This window comes from Eschscholzia californica, unplaced genomic scaffold (genome assembly GCF_041429995.1).
Source record: "Eschscholzia californica isolate CP2 unplaced genomic scaffold, dmEscCali1.0.p SCAF_5, whole genome shotgun sequence".
In the NCBI taxonomy this organism is placed as follows: Eukaryota; Viridiplantae; Streptophyta; class Magnoliopsida; order Ranunculales; family Papaveraceae; genus Eschscholzia; species Eschscholzia californica.
The window spans coordinates 14,319,719-14,341,967 of record NW_028238472.1 but is presented as its reverse complement, the minus strand read 5'-3'; the positions used below and the strand labels follow the sequence as shown (position 1 = coordinate 14,341,967).

The 22,249-nt window shown below is 35.1% G+C and overlaps 3 protein-coding genes and 1 long non-coding RNA gene across 4 annotated transcripts; 2 read left to right on the top strand and 2 right to left on the bottom strand.

Moving 5' to 3' along the window:
* LOC147537306 (uncharacterized) lies at positions 1–612 on the bottom strand. Its single transcript, XM_086642758.1, has one exon. It carries the CDS (start codon positions 610–612, stop codon positions 1–3), a length of 612 nt encoding a protein of 203 aa, XP_086498884.1.
* A 13,206-nt stretch (positions 613–13,818) lies between these two features.
* Positions 13,819–14,955, top strand: LOC147537305 (F-box protein CPR1-like). Its single transcript, XM_086642757.1, has one exon. It carries the CDS (start codon positions 13,819–13,821, stop codon positions 14,953–14,955), a length of 1,137 nt encoding a protein of 378 aa, XP_086498883.1.
* A 3,017-nt stretch (positions 14,956–17,972) lies between these two features.
* LOC147537304 (PHD finger protein ALFIN-LIKE 7-like) lies at positions 17,973–20,358 on the bottom strand. Its single transcript, XM_086643417.1, has 5 exons — positions 20,001–20,358; positions 19,870–19,902; positions 19,531–19,762; positions 18,610–18,739; positions 17,973–18,461 (listed from the first exon to the last, which is right to left on the bottom strand). The coding sequence occupies exons 1-5, from the start codon at positions 20,092–20,094 to the stop codon at positions 18,204–18,206; spliced, it is 747 nt and encodes a 248-aa protein (XP_086499543.1). The 5' UTR covers positions 20,095–20,358; the 3' UTR covers positions 17,973–18,203.
* Positions 20,359–20,831: 473 nt separating this feature from the next.
* LOC147537303 (uncharacterized) lies at positions 20,832–22,008 on the top strand. Its single transcript, XR_015225975.1, has 3 exons — positions 20,832–21,024; positions 21,163–21,179; positions 21,709–22,008. It is a non-coding gene; the product is annotated as an uncharacterized LOC147537303 (long non-coding RNA).
* The last annotated feature ends 241 nt before the right edge of the window (positions 22,009–22,249 follow it).

Genomic DNA, 22,249 nt, shown 5'->3' with positions numbered 1-22,249 from the left:
TCATTGTTTGTCGGGTCGACCCGTATAACCACTGTTTTGAACTGCAACGGCAGCAGCCTCATTGCCCATAGATGAATCATTAGTGAGGTTCTGTTGTACCTCTTCTTGTTTAACCAAGCTATGGATACGAAGGACTGAAGGAACAGGGTCCATAAGCAAAAGTTGGCTACGGATCGCAGATAAATGATCATGAAGACCTTGGAGAAACTCCAAGGCACGGTCTTGATTATAACGTTCAAAAAGAGACTTACCGTGTCTGCAAATGCAAGGTTCAATGGAGCTCATAGAGTTGAGTTCATCTTGAATGGACTTCAAACGGGTAAAATAAGCTGAAACATCAGACCCTTCTTGTTTCAAACAAGAAATGGTGCGTTTGAGTTGAAATTGTTTTAGAGCTTTTGTTTGATGAAATCGCTCATGTAAATTGCGCCAAATGTCTGCAGCACTTTCATCGTACAAAATAGATTGACGAATATCGCGATCAACCGAGTTCAGAAGCCAACTAGTGACTAATTCATTACAACGGTCCCAAGAGTGTAACTCAGTCAGAGAAGTGGGTTGAGGAATCGTGCCATCAACAAAAGCAAACTTGTCTTTTGCACGAAGAGCCATCTTCATGGTTCGAGACCAAGAAGGATAATTGTCACCCGAAAGTAAAGGTGTGATCAAGGTAGTCGGGAGAATCAAAGTGATGAACGTCAAACAAAGGTGAAGTTTGTTGATTGATAGGAGCATTAGTACCCGAGATGTTCGAAGAAGTCATTGAAAAAAATGTTATTGCTCTGATACCATATGAATAATTAAAGAGAGTCAGGAAGGAGATAGACCAATCGGTCTATCAATGAGAGAAAGATAGGTAGCAGCTGAGAGAAGAGAGGGAGAGATAAAGTTTGAAATTCAATTCTCTGTGTTGTTTATATTATGGTTACATCTTGGGATATATATATATATATATATATATATATATATATATATAGGTATAATAAGATAAATACAATAGAAATAGAATCAAATTCAAATTTAATTACTTGTTGACTAAGTCATTTGGATCGGTGAGAGGGACATCCGGTCGGGTCTGGGTGTATCTGAACGGGTCGGGTATGGATACCGTAATATACTCAATTGATTATGATTCATCGTCATCTAATAAACCTTCATATTCACAATTACCCATTCTTTTCTTTCGAACAAGAGATTTACTTCGTGGTTTCTTGTGATGGACTGATTTCATAAACTACTTTTGATCATAGAATTCACCTTTTCAGCCGTCGACTAATGAATACAGAGTATGTCCGGTTGCACCACAATACAAGGCAACTAGTCAATCACTTCGTCGTTTATTTGTATCTTATTGATTCGGATACGAGTGCAAGCTTGATAATTACAAGGTTGTGATGATTGTGGGGCTTTCCATTGGGTAGCGATTCCGTCTCCCGAAAGGTGGAGGAGAGCCTCGTGTGATGTTATAGTTTCATTTGATATGGTTAATGAGAGATTCAAGCAAGTGCCTATACGTGCCCACTTTATAGTGGAATCGTATTCACCAAAAAGCACATCCTTGGGTTTATACTCAAATGTGGATGATGAAGTGTTTCACCATTACAACAGAATGTTATTCCATCAATTAATCACCTACAACCGATAAAGTGTTTCAGTAATGGTACATATTGTTAGAGAAAGATCTCAAGGATGTAATTCTATAGGACTCGATGCGTAAAAATGCTACAATTTCTAAGCTATGTGACATCCTAGGTTATTCTGAAGTAGCTACATGTATTGAGAGTTTACTTTCACTAAATTTAAAAATTATTTGAAGCTTACCAAATAGTACTTATATTATTGAGTTCTCGCGAGAATTAATTTTGTGTTCATGTTAGTATTTTTTGGCTGCGGTTTTGGGGAATAAAAAAAAATCTCCGGAGAATCCATGGTTCTTTGTGAAATTTTCAGGGAATATTTTCCTGTAGGAAATACAGAAAAATTTATAATTTACAAAATTAACTTCAAGTAAATTTTCTTTTTTATTTATTTTAAGTTCTTTACTCCTATTTCTTCTTCCCCTCTTCTTTCAGGAGAATCTCCTCCATAACTTCTAGCCAAACTTTTTATTCTTCCTTCTCCATCACTTCTCTTACTTATTTTCTCTAATCTTACTACCCTTATTTCTCTAAATAGAAACAGAGTTAGAGAGATAAATAAGGAAAAACATTCTAAATCCTAATAAAAAATCAAACAAAATCTCTTAAAGCTTTTAATGCATCTTCCACGGGACGTCCAAAGCAAGTTTCTTCATCCATTAATCATCCCCAAGAGAGGTAAACACATTCTAAACCCTAGAAATCAGTTAATTTTGAGTCTTAAAACATATCTTTCATCACTTTTTTTTAAACATATTAGGTTTGTTCTTCGTGTGTTTTAGGGTTTAGTGATTAAAAGAAAACAATGTTTTGGAGAAGAAGATGAAGAAAAGAAGAAACACTTCGAAGGAGTTTAGGGTTTAGATCCCCAGAAAGATTTTGTTTAAGTTTATAAAAGTTTTTTCTAAATTCGTTTATCTGATCTTCTAAAAATTTAATTTTCTTTTAACTCCAAAACTGGAAGCCCTATAGCAACAAATTGAAATAATAAATGTCAATCTCAGTTGACTAATTTTATAGAAAAAAATTTATTTCCGGAAATTTTTATTAATTCCCAAAAATCGCGGGCTTTTTTTATAGAACATAAATTTGGATTAGTATTAAAGTATTAATACATGAGATTATGACAATTACACAACAAATGTTATTTTGTTTTATCGGTCTCCAATGAGTACTGGTAACTACATGTAAAATACTCTTTCTCTCTTAAACTTTTTTCAGATCTTGGTTTTTTTTGGAGGAGGGATCCCTCCTCCGGGTTTTCCTCTTTTAGTTTTTATGTTCTATTAGATCTATAATAAGATCTTGTAGGTTTTTTAGAGAGGGGAAATACGGAATCTAAATCCATCTTACACAATGTTTCTCTTTCTCTCTTAACTCGAGAAATATCATTTTCAAGACCATCAATTCTCTCTTCTTCTTGTATTCTTCTTCTTCTTCTCTCTCCAACATGGATCGCGTTACAATAATTAAATTTGGATGAAGGATATAATCAATTTTTTGGTGATTTTATATGGTTATTGAATGGACGAATGGATATAGAGGTCATGAGAAAAGAGAAGTTAATGTTGCCTATTTCTACGATGATCATCTCAAGAAGATTGAAAATGAATCCCAAAACAAAAGAAAGACCGATCAAGATTTCACTTTTATTAGTTTTATTATTGTTAATGTTATTTTATTTGTTTGGTTATTTTCATTTTGTTGACCTTTAGGGTCTTTTAATCCGTGATATTTAGGATCCTTTCATCTTTCTTCTTTCTTTTTTTCGTCAGAGTCTAGTCAATTTCTTTCTCTTCATGAGGCACTTTACATTTAAACATATGTAACTCTCATAAGTTTTCAAAGGAGAGAAATAAGAATTATCCATGTAACATCGTGATCTAATCACTTATGAATGAAAATGGTTCACTTGGTTTAAAAAAAAATACATGTAAAATAAATAAATAAATCAAAATCTGAAGCATGACCATGACTATGGATGAATGAAGTCAATATGATCAGTTTTTCAAGAGACAGAAAATGAGAGGTTGGATGAGACCGGAAGTAGTTATTCCTATAATATAATCTCGCTTATATCACTTCTTTAAATAGATAGCATAAATATAGATTACTGCAAGCTTAAGATTTTATATTCTGTTAACAACAAATATTAAACAAAAGAAAGTATCAGTCCCTGTTGAAATGATTTTTTAACTGAAATAAAATTGTTTTGGATACTAAAAAAAAAATTGATACTTTTGATTCTAGATATTTAGGTATGTTTTTGTTGTATGTTATTTCTTTTGTTTTATGTTATCTCAATTGTTTTGTGTTGTTGGTTGTTGATGTTGTTGGTTCATCTTTGAATTTATTCGTTTCAGTCTCGTGGATTGATTCAAACAAGGGTTGAAGATCATTTATCTTATTCAAACAGGGCTCCTTCCATTTCCAAGAACAGGGAGAGAATGAGAGAAGAGGAATTAAATGACTAAAGAGAGGGGAAATAAAGTTATTCTCGGTGTTTTTATATACAGAATAGTTATAGTTATTTCCCTAGTATTAAAACGACATTTTGTTATTCTTTTTCCACACAAGTTAAGTTAGTTCTAACGGCCGTTATTTCAAAATCTCATGAAAAATACACTAATCAGGCTAGTCCTATAACTGGAAAAGATGAGTCATTTATGTTTGCTCTTTACCTTGGAGCAAACCATTAGACTAATTAGTCTAAGTTAGGCGCTTCAAATGTGACATTTTCATGTCACATCACTCTGCTATAATATAATCTCTCTTGTATCATTTCTTTAAAGAGATAGCATAAATATTGGTTACTGCAATCTTAAGATTCTGTTAACAGCTTCTAACATAGATTCAACAAAACAAAGTAACAATCCCAATTGAAATGATTTTTGAATGAATAAAATTGTTTTGATACTGCAGCGAAAAAAATCGATGCTTTTGATTCCAACTATTTAGGTATGTTTTTGTTTTATGTTATTTCTTTTGTTTTATGTCTTGTTGGTTGTTGATGTTATTGGTTACTCCAATCTTACGATTTCGTTAACAACTTTTAACAGATATTCAACAAAAGAAAGTATCAGTCCCTCTTTAAATGATTTTTGACTGAATCAAAATAGTTTTGGCCGCAAGAAAATAAATTGATACTTTTGATTCCAAAAAATTTGGGTATGTTTTTGTTTTATGTTATTTTCTTTTGTTTTATGTTATCTGTTTTGTTTTATGTGTTGTTGGTTGTTGATGTTGTGGGTTGTTGATGTTGTTGGTTCATCTCTAGTTTTATTCGTTTCAGTTTCGTGGATAGATTCAAACAAGGGTGAAAGATCATTTATCTTATCGAACAGTATTTTCCTGTAACGAATAAAACCTACAAAAAGCCAGATTCTATAGCAACATTTCCTGTTAAATAAGACATTCCCATGACATGATATACACGAGACATACAAATCAAAAAAGATAAAATAGGTGAAGTCGAAGGTTTTGTCTTCTCTGTTTTTATAGACACGGGGTAGTTTTTTTTTATTCTTTTCCTCTCTAAACTTTTGAAACTAACGGTTTCTCTCACTTCCAGTTAGGTTAGTTCTAACGATGGTCGTTATTCCAAACTCTTCTTATTACTCTTTCTTTAAACCAACACATTTTTGGTTTTCCATTTTTGGCCGCTAATTTAAGATCAATTTTCCATTTTCTCGACAAACATATCCATCAACCATAACTTCATGAGAATTCTCATCTTGGATGAAAAGGTTAGGCGGATAGATCATCACGACTGTTGAAAAACTCTAATGCATCTAAAAAGGGGGACACCTCATCTCCAAAATAAATTTTATTTACCAAATTATTAGCACGAGAAATGTCAAATTGCTTCTTGAATTTCGCATTAAGAAACTGTACTCTTTACTTGTCTTTTTTTTTCAATTCTTACACATAGTCCTTACAATAATATAGAACACAATGTGATTCCTCATTAAATCATATCATTCAACTTTTGAACTATTTTACATGAAACAATAGTACATGACATACATTTACAGTTGAAATGCAACATGATCAGTCAATCTACTTGATGCTTAAAAATCAGCTCGACTATCAAAAACCAGAAAAAAAACGATTTGACAAAAGAGTCATCAAATCAAGTTGTGCACAAAAAACAAAACTTAAAAAAAAAAAACCAGCTGATTTCATTCATCCATATCGCTGAGCTTAAAATCTCTCATTTCTTCTGCAATCCATTCACCTATAAGACTTGCTGCTATTTCCTCTTTCTCTCTGACACTTATGCAGCTGGCATGATACCACAAATCTCCCATTTTCCAACACTTATTTTGCGGACTCTACACGCATTAACTTCGAAGTGTTCCTCTCGTTCTTTCACTTCTGTCAGGAAATCACCTTCTTCTTGTTGTTGAAACCAAGAGAATGTATGAATCAAACTAGAGTATGGAGTTTCGGTTTCAAAACCAATTCCCAAATTGAAAACAATAATTTAAGTCAATGGCAGTTTACCAAGTCTAATATCATGGGCACATGAATGGAATCTCCCATATAATCTTCTACTAATTAGTTTTATTCTGCCATAGCTAAAACTAAAAAGTTTAGGTGCATACATTGGCTTAAACTATAGAATGGATCAAAATTGCATGGTTGACTTGTAGTAACTATCCTGGAGAAAAGTATATTAGGGTTATAGTTGCAATGTTTTGAGTGAAGGAGATGTCCTTCGACCAAAGATGCAATGCGAGCAATTTTTCAGATAGGACAATTGATGAAAAAGATCATAAAGTCCGGACGATTTAGAGATCGTAATGTTTAGCTAGAAACCAACTACTATCGTCGAATCACGGGACAATTCGCGGCTAACTTCATCCGGATCCTACATTGGGTTACAACAAAGAATGTCGATTTGATCGGAATATATGACTAGAGAGATGAGACATATACATAAGGATTAGTCCGAAAATATGTCCAAAAGGGTCGGCGAAAGCTAAGCAAAGATAGAACGAACGCCATAACCAAAGGAGTTTTGGGTCGGGCACTTAAGGCCCGTTAGTGGGTCGACCAATGCATGGTTGGCCACACTAATAGAGCCGGCCAGACCTAGCCCTTTAGGGCATAGGGTGGCCAGCCAAGAGAGAAAGAAAGAAATGGAAAGAAGTTTCTATTTTCTGAAAATCCTAAGTCTGTTTCTATTTTGGTATTTTAGGAATCCTAATTAGGGTTGGACTCTAACTTTGAGATTCTATATAAGGGCCTCATTAGAACAGAATTAGGTGTGGAAAATTCTCAAAGAGATTTCTGACTCTACAACATCAAGTAGAGAAAGAAAGAGAGAATAATTCACAACTATCTATCTAGTCTAAAGAAGGTCTTCTTTGTTTAACCACCATAAGGTTCTAGCTAACTTGAAGATGGGAGATCAAGTTGATTACTCGGGTGGCTCAAGTAGAGGAGCTACAATTGGAGTTCTTGGTCTTCGTGAAATCAACCATATTAGTCCGTGGGAAAAAACTATTAAAGTAACCTCCAAACTAACTTAGTTTATATTTAGCTTATGCATGAGATCCTGGGGATACTAGTGTCATACGTTAGATGTCTGAGATTCCACTTAAAATACTAGGAGACATCATAAACCAACATTGAGGTCTGTAGAATTCGCGGAGGCGCCAAACAAATACAGTTTGCATTAGTAATAGCTACATCATTCATTCATTTGGGCTATAAATTGATATACCTACATGGAGGCATCATAATCCTAAAAGTCTTTAGGGCTGCTGTGGTGGGTGATAATGGTGATGGGTGATGCACCTAATGATGGTGGATGTTAAATTCACGATTATATTATAATCGGATATATGGACATGAAATAAAGACACGATAATTTAACGTGGTTCGGTCGAATACTCAAGACCTACATTCACGGAGAAATAACTCTTTATTAGTAATTCACCACATACAATTGTATGTGGGTTTGATCGGTTACATTGGTAACTCGATGAGTTTGATTCCTAGAACCCTCTGTTATTTATAGATGATTTAGGGTTTAGGGTTTCCTAGTTTCTGATTACTAAACTAGGAAATAATACAAAATCTATCTAATATTACCATTAGATAGTTACAAGAGATATTCTGAATATATTATACTAATATTGCATATCTTCAAATATCTTCACATATCTTCAAATATATTCTGAATTCTTCTTGATCGTCGGATCTCGTCTTCTCAATCCGTCACTTACATACACGTGTTACACACGTATATTGTTTCTCCAACTCATCTTGACCGCCGGATCTCTTATTTACGATCCGTCTTATATCTTATATTATATTAGTGGATGTTATGGCGCTCGTGGTGCGTGGTGGTGGGAGAGCGGTGTTGGTTGAGGTTTCGTAACGGTCTTGCTTACAGATTTTGCTGCAAAAATATATTCTAAAGGTATCATTTCTCAAACAAAAGAGAAGCATACAAAAAGTGAGATCTCGAATTTCATGGGATCGTATTATTCAACTATGAACTATTTTTAGACATGAAAAGAATATATAACATCTCATTGCAATTATGAGCTAGCCTCTCAGGTGAGGATTCAAATTCAAAATCTTCTCTGCTATGCGAGGGAAGTGAAAGGAGTGAGAACGGTCCGCTGTGGAAACGGTGGTTCCAAAAAAGGATGTACTCCTAAATCCATGACCATGGGGTGCTCGACTGAGGCTTCAAAGAGTCTTGCTCTCAAAGGGCATCATGTAACTAACAAAGTCATTTGTGAAATCATATGAGCATATCTTCGACTATGAACCATATCTATACATTAAAAAAAAACAAAAGGTAGATGATCATACGATCCAGTCGACTATCCTAAAGCAGTCTGATTTTTCTATGAGAAACTTGAACCAGAAGAAGACCAAAAAAAAGACGGAAAATAGATCCTATATGTCAGAGATGTTCTTTCATGAACTCTTGCCAATCATCCTGTTTGCAAAATGGGCACTTATAAATCTTAATGCTCTCAGCTTTTCCAGGTAGTACGTTTGTGCAGTTGACATGAAACAGTCCCTTGCAGTCATCACAGATTATCCTAGTATATGCAATCTCCGCCATATCTAACGCCACAGGCTCCACATGTGCTACTCCTTTCTGGTATACTTGCCAACCTCCTTCTATTCACGATTATCTGCGAGATTATTAACCTATGATTTTCATAACAAATTTTGAAGCGAAATAATTACGTAAAAGTAATTCTATTCAACCGAAATGAAGAGACAAATATGTTACCATCTTTCGTTTCATTGGGTTCTTTCTGGAAGTGAATGTTTTTGGTTCTTCACTCGTTTCATTCTCTTCAGTCATCGGCATCATTTTAAGTAAAAAAGAAGAAATTATTTCACACCGGGAAATTTTGAAACAAAAAAGTTACAGAAGAAAATACTTCTATTCAGCAGAAAGAAATTCAATTAACGATGAAATGCAAGTCGAGTAACAATGAAATGAAAAAACTAAAAATTTACCCTCTATGGTTTCTTTTTGTTGGATGTTTTCATTTCATTATTGATTAATTCAAGTTAGGTTGGAAGGGCATTTATCTTTTCGATAAGTTCTTTCGTGTAATGAAGAAACCAGATAAAATTGCCATGTTACTTGACTTTCGGTTAAATCTCTAAGCAAAAGGAATAAAATCGCATGAAACATAGACGGGGGACTACCATGAGCGAAAGTCAAACATTTATCAGCAATGGCTCTAGAGACCAAGGTTAGATTGAACACCATGAACGTTTCAGAAATATATAACACGTAATCGACGAGTCAACCCTCGATCAAGCTTCAGCCAAATCACTTAGGTTTCCACACTTCTGTTACCTAACAAGTCATCCTATGCAAACTCCCACAAATTGATGGCACATTATGTTGGAAAAATTGGCGTTTAAGTTGAAATGGACGGTAGAAAACTAATCAATGAATAAAATCATGTTGATCACTAGACTTCAAAGCTCGATAAATCGATTCTTTTAGAAAATAATTTGCCCCCTTCTGGTTTGGAACCACGAGTACACAACGGGTAAAGAATTATGCCTTCAGGATACGATGAAGCCCTTCAACAACTGCTTGGTTCAAAGTATGTACGCTTTGACCAAGACCAAGAACACTCCGGAATATATAACTGATAATGCCAAAGAGAAAACGACACTGACTTGGCCAAATAATTCGTATAACAAAATAACCAAGAACACGCCTTCACTTATGAATCAAATAGAAAATAGAGAGAGTGAGATGGAGCCGGGATTTCATGTCTCTGGCCAATTTAACATGATGGCAACCAATTTATAAAATTGGAGAGATATAATTGCATCCCCTCCCATGGGATATCTTATCACCTTTCAAATTGAATGGGTACACTCTATACTGTTCACGTCCAAGTGTATGAGAGGTTATTCCTTTCACTTAAACAGACACTTCCCTCCAATACTCCCTCCATCTATAAATTTTTGAAAAAATTCCAACATTGCCCCACCATTTTCAAAAATTTGAAAGTTATAAAATAACTCAACCAAAGCAAAACATAAAAAGAAACAACAAAATAAAGAAAAACAAACAACTTTGGCATTATCGTAGAAACTTGTACATACATGATAGGTATCTTATGGATTTGAACCTTCATTTAGTGCAGACAACTCAAAGATTTATCAGAATGCTATGGTGAACGTATCTTGAACCAAGGATCCTTTAGTGATAAAACCGGAGTCATCGCACATACTTGTTTCGGTGAATCAGAGTGTTCATACTCCGCACGTTAATGGCCATGTGCAATATCCCTTTCATGAGTCTTCTTCAGAAAACAGTCTTATTTTCTTAGGAAACGGCCTGATTTCCACACTCACTTAGGTAAGTCCACATGAGGTGTTTCCGCGAGGCACCACTTAATATTTGGACTTATTAAGAATTTTCATTCATCCTTTGTCTTGCAGAAAAAAACCAATACTAGCTTAGAAATGGGAGATTATAAAATGCTAGTATTCCATAATCGCGAAAGCTTTAACTTGTTACTACCCGTTGAACTTTGTCTATCTATTTTAAGACATAAGTTGGGTTCCCGTTAAAGGCGATCAACCTTCATTCACAGACCTTAACCCATTTCTTTTTCTTTAGAGATAAGTTCTCTAGATAATTCTGAAATCATTAGAGAATATTTGTCTGGATATTTCCTGAATATCGAATAGCACACAAGTTATAAGACACTTTTTCTAGCACTTTATGACAACTAGAAGATACCGTTTGTAGCATTTTGGTCATAAGACTGTCATAGTGTCATGTGATAGTGTACATGCTATGAAACCATCAAGTAATGATTTTTATCGTGTAACAACTTTTGGAAGTGATATTTTTGTATGGCATTAGTCACGAAGACTACTAGAACCTTACTTGAACATTAATTGTAATATTTGATGTAATGTCTATCCTAAGTTTCTGTATTTAAGATTGGGTGAATCTCAAAATATTCTTGCAGCTTCAGATTTCTTGCTCATACCAAACCCTGAATCTTTATTTCTCTGAAAAAGTCTGAAGTCACCAAATAATTGAATTTGATCTTTGTGTAAGAAATCCATCTTCTTTTCCCGCGGGAAAGAAAACGGTTTTCCTTACTAAATATTTTCAAATCCACCATATAAATAAGAGGGGTTGGGCAAAAGGCCCAATCCTTGACCCAAAATAAGAAGCAGGTCCACTGCAGGAAAAGAATAAGGGGCAGGTCCAATGGTCAGGAGGTGGGGGTGGAATTTCCGAAACACCCTTCTTCTTTTCGAAATTTACGAAACGACCATCGAAAAATTTCCAGGAAACTCTCAAATTTCTGAGAAATAATCTGACACGCCTCCCATCATACAGTGTACTTTCCATAAATTTACAAAATTGCCACTGAAAAATTCCCGGGAAATGCGAAAATTTTTGAAAAATAGTCTGACGCATCTGACATTAAACCTTGTACTGTCCACGAATTTACAGAATTGCCATTACAAAATTTACCAACTTGCCATTTTCGTTATTTTTTCCAGATTTATTTCTTATTTCTTTTTTATTTTCTCCCACACATATTTATCTCTCCAATCTTTGTAAATTTCTCTCTCCAATCTCAACAAATTTCGTTCTTTTTTCCAGATTTATTTCTTATCTCTTTCCAATCTCAACAAATTTCTTCATTTTTGGTAGTTTTTCTTGAATTTGTACAAGAAAATTTTCTTGTGTACCGGGAATTATTTAGTGTACTGGCCATTTTTTGGATACGTACTATACATTTTAGTACTGGGAATTTTCTTGTGTACCGGGAATTGTTCTGTGTGCTGGCCATTTGGTTATGTACTAGGCATTTTTGTAGTGAGAATTTTCTTGTCTACCGGGAATTGTTCTGTGTACTCGCCATTCGGCTATGTACTAGACATTTTTGTACTGAAAATTTTCTTGTGCACCAGAAATTGTTCCGTGTACTGGCCATTTGGTTGAATACTGGACACTTTTGAACTGAGAATTTTCTTCTGTACCGGGAATGGTTCTGTGCACTGACCATTTGGTTATGTACTTTGATGTTTTTAGAGATGAAGAAGATAAAATGTGAAACAAATAAGAATGATGAAGAAGAAAAATAAGAACATAAAACTTTTAGAGAGAGAAACACAGGAAACTTTGATGTTTTTAGAGATTGAAAGAGATGAAGAAGATAAAATGTGAAGCAAAATAAGAATGATGAACATCAAAAAATAAGAACATAAAACTTTTAGAGAGAGAAAGAACAGAAAATTTATGTTCTTGGAGATTGAAAGAGATGAAGAAGATAAAATGTGAATGTTTTCAAAAATAATGAGAGAAAGAACAAAAAATATAGTGGGCAGGATCCAAAAAAATTGCCTGAAATTTCGTCAAAAAATGGCGCCATTTTTTAATTTTCAAAAAATCTGAATGTTTCTCTGACATTACGTCATGTACGGAGAATTAATTGCTTCGCTGTCATCCGTCAGATTGTCAGAAAACACGGAAATTTCCCGTAAAGGGGTAAAAGAGGGATAAATAAAATAAAAACAAGAAAAGTGTGAGCTGTCCTGACAATTTGGACTGGGTTCTCATTTTTGTTTTAGGCTGGGGGTAATACTTATTTACCCTCCATTTTTTGGGCCTCTCCCTCAAAAATCCTATAAATAAAGGGCCCTAAGAAAAAATCCTTCCATTTTCCCTAACAATGAAGTCTAAACCCTGTTTCCTCCAAGTTGTTTAACCACCGTGATCATTCGTTTCCTCCTTGCGTGATACTTGTGCGACTCGCCATCCTTCCACCAATTAACCTTATATCAGAGGTTAGAAATAATATAATTTACTAAAGAGAATCCAGAACCCATATTTGTATCCTCACCTCAAGGAGTAGTGTAGTGATCTTTGAGGACCTGTCTAGATAGATCAACAATGCCACTCTTTTTGTAGATCACATGCAAATTGTAAGCTGCTTCTCTTTGAAGATCACAGCAACCGTCTTTCTTAGTTTCAGGTGTAGTCAGATCCTCGTTAGGAAGCTTCGGAAGTGGGTGATCTTTCACCCTCATTGCCAGTACCTTTTCATAATATGAAGCTGCTAATGTTACAAGACCAACATGATGACATGCCCGAGCGATGTTGTATAAAGATTCCTGCATGTAGAGTTCAAATTGTTTCTCAGCTACCTCGCGTTTTTGTAAAAACATCGCAAAAAAATAAGTAGTATTGTATGTGTGGACCGCTTGGTGCCAAACATAATCAAGACCTCGATAACATGGATACATATATCTGCATTTGAGACTGTAAGAACTAAGAAGTATCGGAAAACATAATCAGAAACTGAAACCTAGGCAATTGGGCACAGGACGGGCTCGGGGTTTAATAACAGTCGATTCCCGATCCTCACCAGTCCTAGCCTAGCAACTCCGCTGAGTTTTCACTAATCTTATATGTATATACGTATATACGTGTATATGCTTGGGAATGGGGTTAGGGTTTACCAAGAAAAAAGAGGGGGAAAATATCTGTGGTGATTAAGAGAAGTTTCTATTCTTAAGGGGGTAAAACGAAATACTTTTGAATTAGGACTCCCATATACATAAAATTACTGTATTTTAAGGGTAAACATCTCTCTGATATAGCACTGTTTTTTTTCTTCTAAATAGTAAGAAAAATATGATGAAAACAGAGCAATATTCAATCTCCAGCCTCCATGATGATATTATCACCAATATCCTTGTGATGTTACCAGTCAAATCTGTATTACGATTCAAGTCAGTATGCAAAACCTGGTTCTCTCTATTCTCTAACCCTAAATTCATTAAATGTCACATGAATCATTCAATTCAACAAGACAAATTTAGTCTCTTTCTCTCTAACTGGTGTGAAAACAGAGTATACTCAATTGATTATGATTCATTATCATCTGATAAACCTATTCATATTCATGATTACCCATTCTTCTCTTTCGAGCAAGATGTTTACTTCGTGGGTTCTTGTGATGGTTTGATATCATACAGTACTTATGATAATAAAACTTCCGTTTGCAACCCGTCGACTAATGAATACAGAGTAATTCCGGATGCACCACCATATAATGCAACTAGTCGATCGCTTACTGGTTTACATGTATCTTGGGGATTCGGATATGATTACAAGCTTGACGATTACAAATTTGTAATGATTCATAGCATTGAAGAAGGCAATGATTTTTTTAGTGTAATCAGTTTGTACACTTTAGGCTCGAATTCGTGGAAATCCATTGAAAACATTCCTTGCAAATTAACTAGTTCCCTGTCTGGTGTGCTTCTTCATGGAGCTCTCCATTGGGTAGCGATTCCGTCGTCTCTCGAAAGGTGGAGGAGAGCCTCGTGTAATGTTATAGTTTCATTTGATATAGTTAATGAGAGATTCAAGCAACTGTCTATGCCGGAGCAATTGAACGTGGAATCCTATTCACCAATAAGCACAACATTGGGTGTTTTAGGAGAATATCTTTGCATATTTGATACTAAAAAAAATGTTTGTACTCAAGTGTGGGTGATGAAGGAGTATGGGTCTTGGAATAAAATGTTCACCATTACAACAGACAATGTTATTCGATCGCTTAAACGCCTACGACCGGTTAAGTGTTTTAGTAATGGGTACACATTGTTAGAGAAAGATTTCTTAAATGTAATTCTATACGACCCAATGCATAAAAATGCTACAATTTCTAAGATGAGTGGCATCGTAGGGTTATGTGAAGTAGCGATATGTATTGAGAGTTTAGTTTCACTAAATTCCAAAACTTATTTGACACTTACCAAATAGGTACTTATATTATTGAGTTTCGGCGAGAATCAATTTTGTGTTTGGGTTAGTATTTTTGGTCTTTCTTTTTATGGAACATAAATTTGAATTAATAATAAAGTCTTGTAAGATGAGATTATGACAATTGAACAACAAATGTTATTTTTTATATAACTCTTCTCCAATGAGTACTGAATTTTGGCTGGTTTATCATGTATATTTGAATTTCGGCAGGCGACAATCTTATTGATTTAAAGGTTAAATCGGTGCTAGCCGCCACTTGGCTGCAATTTAGGTTTATAGCTACTGGGCTAATTGATGTTCCTGTCAGCCCTTCATATGTCACATTGCTGATATGAAATACCTGTTTTTTCGGCTTTGCAAGCACCTGCTAAAGAATAATAATACTGATCGATCATAATTGGGTTAACAACATTGCTAAAATTGAGCTTCTTAAACGAGAAGCCTCTTGCATACCCAGTACCAACCTGATATGTTTTAATTCTGACTCCATTAGTAGTTCCGTCAAAGTTAACGCCAAACACATGAATATCCTCGACTTCAAAGGCATTTCCCGGTCCACCAAAACTTCCAATGCTTATGCCATGAAAATCTTGTCCACAATTCACAGTAACAACTTTTATGTCTGAGGTCTTGTCTCCAATCGATACATAAAACACAATCATCGCCATTCTTAATATCCGTATTAGAGATGGTGACTCTGACATGGTGAGCAAACTGGAGGGGAATACCATCAGTATTAGGGCTGTCTCCTTGGGAATTGATGTGGATGTGGATCTGTGATTTATGTCAAAACCCATATACACGTGAGAAAATTCATCGAAATTGGTGCTCATTTTCTGTAGCTCGGTAATAGATGGCATCTGCATGACTGATCCCACCATGCCTTACCACGACCATCAATGGTTCCAGAACCACTTACTTTGAGACCCGATATACCTCTGAATGTTATCCATTTGTCGCATCTATCCCTTTCCATGTTGCAGTCAATGTGATACCATCTTTCACACTCACCACAGAAAATCCAGACTTCACACTCGGAGTTGCTAATGCCACAGACTCCACAATATCATCATTCTCTTCTTCTTTCTCTTTTGCTGAAATTCACAGCGCCTACATAAAACTTCGCATTCGACAATCAACCAAAAAGAAAAACAAACCAACTTCTAAACCATCATCTCTTCAACGCAAATATAAATATTGGGTAGAATTTGAACAAATTGGAGTTTCAGTATTACATGAAGGTCCCATTTCCACTAATCCAGTCCCACAGCAACCTCTGTTTGTCAATATGTCTCCACAAAACCTGCATCGATATCAAATTTCACTTTCAGACATATTCTCTCTTTAACCAAAAACTTAGAAATTTAAATGTATAACAAAAAGGGCATGTAGATACACCGTATTTCTTAGGGTTTTTTATCATGTCAAATATTGTATCGTATAAATTTATATACTCGATTGTACTTCCAGGTAGTGATGCTTGTAGCGTACTAGACAAAATTGTCAAGTTTAGCATTATATGAAAGAGTGTCTCTGTTGTCGTCTTCTAGACATGTTCGTTGCGTAAGGTCTTTGAATTTTGCAGTAAGTTGAATTGGTACATATCCAATTAGAGCAAGTCCGGCAATTGCAAACGTTCGGCAATCCAAGATCGTATAGTTGCTGTCGTAGTAGATAATCAAAACAAAACGCATTAGCCAAAAAGAAGTTAAACCAGAATCAACCATTTCGAAATATAATTGGAAGTACATATTACTACCTTAACTACACTATCTAGATTTTGTAGTAGAAAATCGTGATACCCTAAAATCTTATATTGAGAATGTCTAGTGGGTGTATAGTAGTACATGAAATGTAGATCATTACTTCCTGCACTAATTAGGGAACAAGAAAAACCAGACAGACTCTAGGCTGGACTCTTCTGTGGATTGTAGTGATTCGTGCTTTCGATGATTATCACGGCAAGCCACATGCGATTTCGGCCCAGAATCTGCCTAATTTTATGGATAAATGAAATAGACAAAAAGGTAAATGCCTATTTTCTTTATGGAACCTAATTTTTGCCGCATAATAGAAACCAACGGCCACTAAGCATGAATCACAGTAAGCTACAAGCTTCGATTTCCACTTAAAGAACATTACCTATATTGATCCCCTTGGTAATTTTATAGCCCATAATGACTCTGAAGTTATACTATCAACATCATCCACCTTCTCTGTAACTGACTTCTTAAATTTTTATTGGAAGCCCCAAAAGACCTACCAATTCTGTCGATAAATCAAAATTTACTCTAATCAAGAACCCGCTTCTCATTCAATAACAAAACCCTCATTAAACCCTGAAAGGAATCGTGTAAATAATTTAAAGAATTAGAAGAATAACTTACCAGGATCACATTTGCTGAATGAGAAGAATTCCTCTGTAGCTGTCTCAGTTTCTCTGTCTCTGTTATTACACATTACAAGAAAAAGAGAAAGAGGAGGTTAAGTTAGTTATAGTGGGTCCCAATACACTAAGGGAATGTTTGTTAACTTGTGTTTACTCAATCGCGGTTATACTTAAGTTCAAACAGCAAGCTCGCAAGAATTCAGAAAAAAGAAGATCCACTTATAGGACAGATTAAAATTGCAAGATTGACCTAGAGAAATATTTTAGGCGTGTTTTTTGTATCGGGTTTCTATAACATCTGCAGTGCTACCTAAAAATACATTTTGTTCTTGTAGTGTCTATACAAATTCTGACATAAATCCAAAGATCAAATGGAGGCATTGGTGGTGGGATAACCGCACATAGGTTGTAGATGGGGCAAATTGTCAGTAATCTATAAGCATGAGCTCTTAAGCGTGAGGCTTGGATTGGTTTTGGTCATGTCATCTTGTTTCACTCACAATTTTATATAGGTCCATCTCAGTGAAATGTCGATCACCAATGAAAGAACTCATGAGCTTTGAATGTCATTTCTCGAATTATAATAAAGGTATTAAGATAAAACCTTATAACTAACAAAGTAATCTAAAAATGAAGGGAGATCGTGAAATTCACTTTCGACCTATTATTCAACTCTGAACTATTATGTAGATGAAAAACAAAAGAACATGGTCGTTCGACCCGGACAATGCTCAAAGAACAATCCTGTTCTTAAAAATTCTTTGACACAGATGATTTTAGAACCACTCCTGTATCCATATGTATACGACACAGATGTTACTATCTATATACACACTCACTCACAGAGCTTGTTCTTTCATGGACTCTTGCTATCATCTTGTTTGCAAAATGGGCACTTATAAGTCTTGATACTCTCAGCTTTTACAGGTAGAATCTTTACGCATTTGACATGGAACCAATTTTCACAATCATCACAGCATATCAAGTGTAAATCATCTTTTCCATAGCTATCCCCACAGGCTCCACAAATGCTATTCTGTTCTGGCTCCTCTGGTATAGGTGCGAGCCTTCTTCTCTTGGAATGGGGTTTTTTATGTCGCCTTTTCTCGATTATCTGCAAGATTATTATCTTTGGTTTTCAAAGTCGTTTTTGAAACGATGGAGTTACAGGGTAAAGTACTTCTTAGTTCTTATTCAACATAAACTGAAGTAGTTACGGAACTAAGTCGAAGAACAACGAAATTAAAAAACTAAAACTTTACCCTCTTTCGTTTCTTTCTGTTCGCAGTGGCAGTAAATGTTGTTGGTTCTTCACCTGTTCGCTTCTCTTCATTCCTCTTCACCGTTTCAAGTACGGTCGGATAATGATTTATCTTTTTGAATAGCTTTTTCCTGTAACACAAAAACCCAATAAAGTCGCAAGGTTTAGATGATCTTCAGATAAATTCCTGAAACATCCATAGCCTGTGCAGAACTCAAAAGTTTTTCGAAATTTATTCTCTAAGACCGAAGTCAGATGAGCACAGTCGACAGTCTAGAAAGAACTAAGTATCAACTAGGCTTAATTCCTCGGCACAAAAATGATATATATATATATATATATATATATTTCAACATTTTGCCTACGACATGACATGCATGGTTGATATAGAAATAGATACAAAATGATATATATATATATGCCTACGACAGGACATGCATGGTTGATATAGAAATAGATACAAAATGATATATTGATATATATATATTTCAACATTTTGCCTACAACAGGACATGCATGATCGATATTCGATATAGAAATAGATACAAAATGTTGTTCACCTAAGTAAGCCATAGAAGATCAACTCTATTGAACACAAAACAAGTAATAAGCCGATCCCAGCACTTCTTCAAAACAAACAAGCCAACCCTAACTACGAATCTTGTCCTGATGCCACTTAAAGGGCTTCTCATTGAGATAGTATCACTACTGTTGAAGTTCAAGTGAACTTCTATACAGAATCAAAGAAGGTCTATCTCTCTATATAGGAGTATTCATTTTTCATCGATGGATCGAAAAGGGGTCACAAGTGGATAGCCACCAACATAAAAAACAAATAGAGAATCCCAAAATGTATAGTACAAGTAATCTAGGGTAAAATTGAAACAATATTGGGTGATATAATGAAGGCAATAAATCTTACCTATCCTTTTGATTAAACCCAATTTTGGCACCTTGATGAAATGCCATTGACACCAACCATGAATCACTGTGAAGTGCAACCATTGATTTCCAGTCACCAACATTCATCTCCTCCTTAACAAAGTTTATACCCAATAATGGGTCTGGAAGAGAAGGAGGCAACTTTTTAACTGTCTCATGATGAACTTTCCATTTCCCATTTGGAAGACCCAAAAGATACAAATTTTCCTTCTCTGAGAATTTGGAAGACCCAATCATCAAGAACAAATTTTTAAAAACAGTAAGTTGAATTTAATGAAATCTTATAAAATATAAGGAATTCACCAGTAGAATAACTTACCAGGATCACATTGTTCATAAAAATCATCAAAATCTGCAGAATAAACACAAACAACCAAAGAATCCATTAACAAAAGAAAGAAAGAAAGAAAGAAAAAGTAGAATCAAGAGAATTGAGTGGGAGAAATCAACCAGTAGTAAGAGCTTTTAAAATTCCTCTACGTCTTCCTTTGAAATCATTTACAATCTGACGATTAGCACGAGAAATTGAGGTTTCTTCTCCCATTTTAGAGAGAGAGAAAAAGAAATTCTAGAGAGAGAAAACAACGTGATAGATGTAATAATTGAATCAGAGGTTTAACGAAGAAGACTGAAGAAGAAGAAGAAAGATTAGGGTTTTGAGATTGCCCTAACTAATAACCTGTGGGAAAATTTTTGATCATGTGGAATTCGAATAGCTAAGCGAGAGGGAAACTTGGTGAAGGCAACGAGGAGGTCGTAATCGCTGTTTTTTTTTTTTTTTTTTCTAATAGACAATTAGGTTCGTTATAGTGGGTCCACTGTTTTAGTGAATGGCCGTTATTATTATGGACATTTTCTCACATAGGTTTTGCTACAAACCTATGTTTATTCCAAACTAGGGCGAAGATGGCACTCGAGCACGGGACGGCCCATCACAACGGGAGGACAGAGACGGGTAGGGTTGGGAATTTGGTCCGAAAACCCGAATCCGCCCGCGTCCGCCCACGTCCGCAAAGGACCGCGACCGCCCGTGACCGAATCGGGCAAAGCCCGTCCGACCGAGAAGGCTCTAGTGGACGGTCACGGACAAAAGGGTCTGTCCGGAGGTTCGCCCGTGACCGTCCGATTTAGTTACTGCCCGTCCGCCCGAACCTTGACCGGAACACTATCGACCATTAGATTTTATAGGGTTATGTTAAAGCCGTTGGATTTTCGTAAGGCTAAGTATATAAACCCAAAGAAAACCCTAAGTCATTTTATCTTATTTCTTCATCTTCAGTTCTTCTCTTATAGCTTCTCGGCTACAAAGAAAAACCCTAACCCTAAATCCCTAAGCTTCCAAATCTTTTGAAGTTCGAATGTTCAAGTTCAACCCTCTTTAGTCTTTTAGTCTTCATTCTTCAACGAAGTGGTGAACTGGTGAAGTCGTTACTCGTTATTATCTTCTTCAACCTTCGATTCTGTTCGATTAAAGGTATGATTCATTCAACCCTCTTCAGTGGTTTCTTCTATGTTTACTTATAATTAAAATCTAGAAATAATTACTTATTATATTCACTTGTTCTTCGTCTTACATGGGCTGCGATACAAATATTGTTCTTCGTTATGCAAGATCTGCTAGATCTAAAGGTATTAACTTTTATATTCCTGTTTTTAGTATACTGTTACATTTTTCTTTGTTATTTTTTTCTAGTTAGGTTAAGGACAAAAGCTTCCATTGATTAATCTTTATTATATTTTGTGTTCTGATTTTGGATCTAGTTAGTTTACTCTTATAAACTTCCTTATTGATTTTGGGTTTAGTTAGGTTATGGACAGAAACTCCCTTTGAGTTGTAGCATTTATTGATTAATCTTTTCTTTTGTTAATTTTTAAGATCTAAATATATTCATTCTTCTTTTGTTGTTTCTAAGATCCAGAAATAATTTTAAGTAACTTTTTGTTTAAGATCTAGAAATATTTTGTGTTCCAACAAATTATTTTTTGTTCGAAATATAGTGTTTACTGATTCATTCATTTTCTCTGTTTTTTATTCATCTTCTTCATCTTACATGGACTGATAATTTTACATCATAAGATCTACAAGATGTATGTTTTGTGTGTATGTTGTTGTATTATGTTTGAATGATTTCAGTTTATATCTTATTTGTTATTTCAGGACACAACAACAACACATGAAGAAGAAGACTGCCAAAATCTGGAAAATGTGGGACATCGTTGAAGTATTTGATCCCGATGACGCTGGTAGAATTATAGAAGTCGCGCAATGTAAAATTTGTGGTGAAAGAAAGATATGCGAGTCTACGACTGGTACGCTTGATTTCTTCAGGTATACTCAAGTTTGTTCGAAAACGCACAATGTTGATTTTGAAACAGTCTAAGAATGCAACCAAAGTGACGGCGGAATGATGATATTATTGATTAAATTTTTGAATATGTAATTTTCTAAATTTTTGTTCATAAGGATTAAGGACTATGGATGTCAAGTAGTTACAGGCTGAATCTTCGTACTTTTGATTATGATGGTTTGTTACTTAGGTTAGGCTTCTTGAGTTTGATTGAAGTCGACCTTTGTGTCTGTTGAAATTTTGAAGCCTATGAGGGTCATTCATTGGCAACATAATGGTGTGTCAAAAAAATTTGCATCTTTGTATTTTTTATTTAATTCTTCATACCCGAAGCCCGACCGTCCGCTGTCC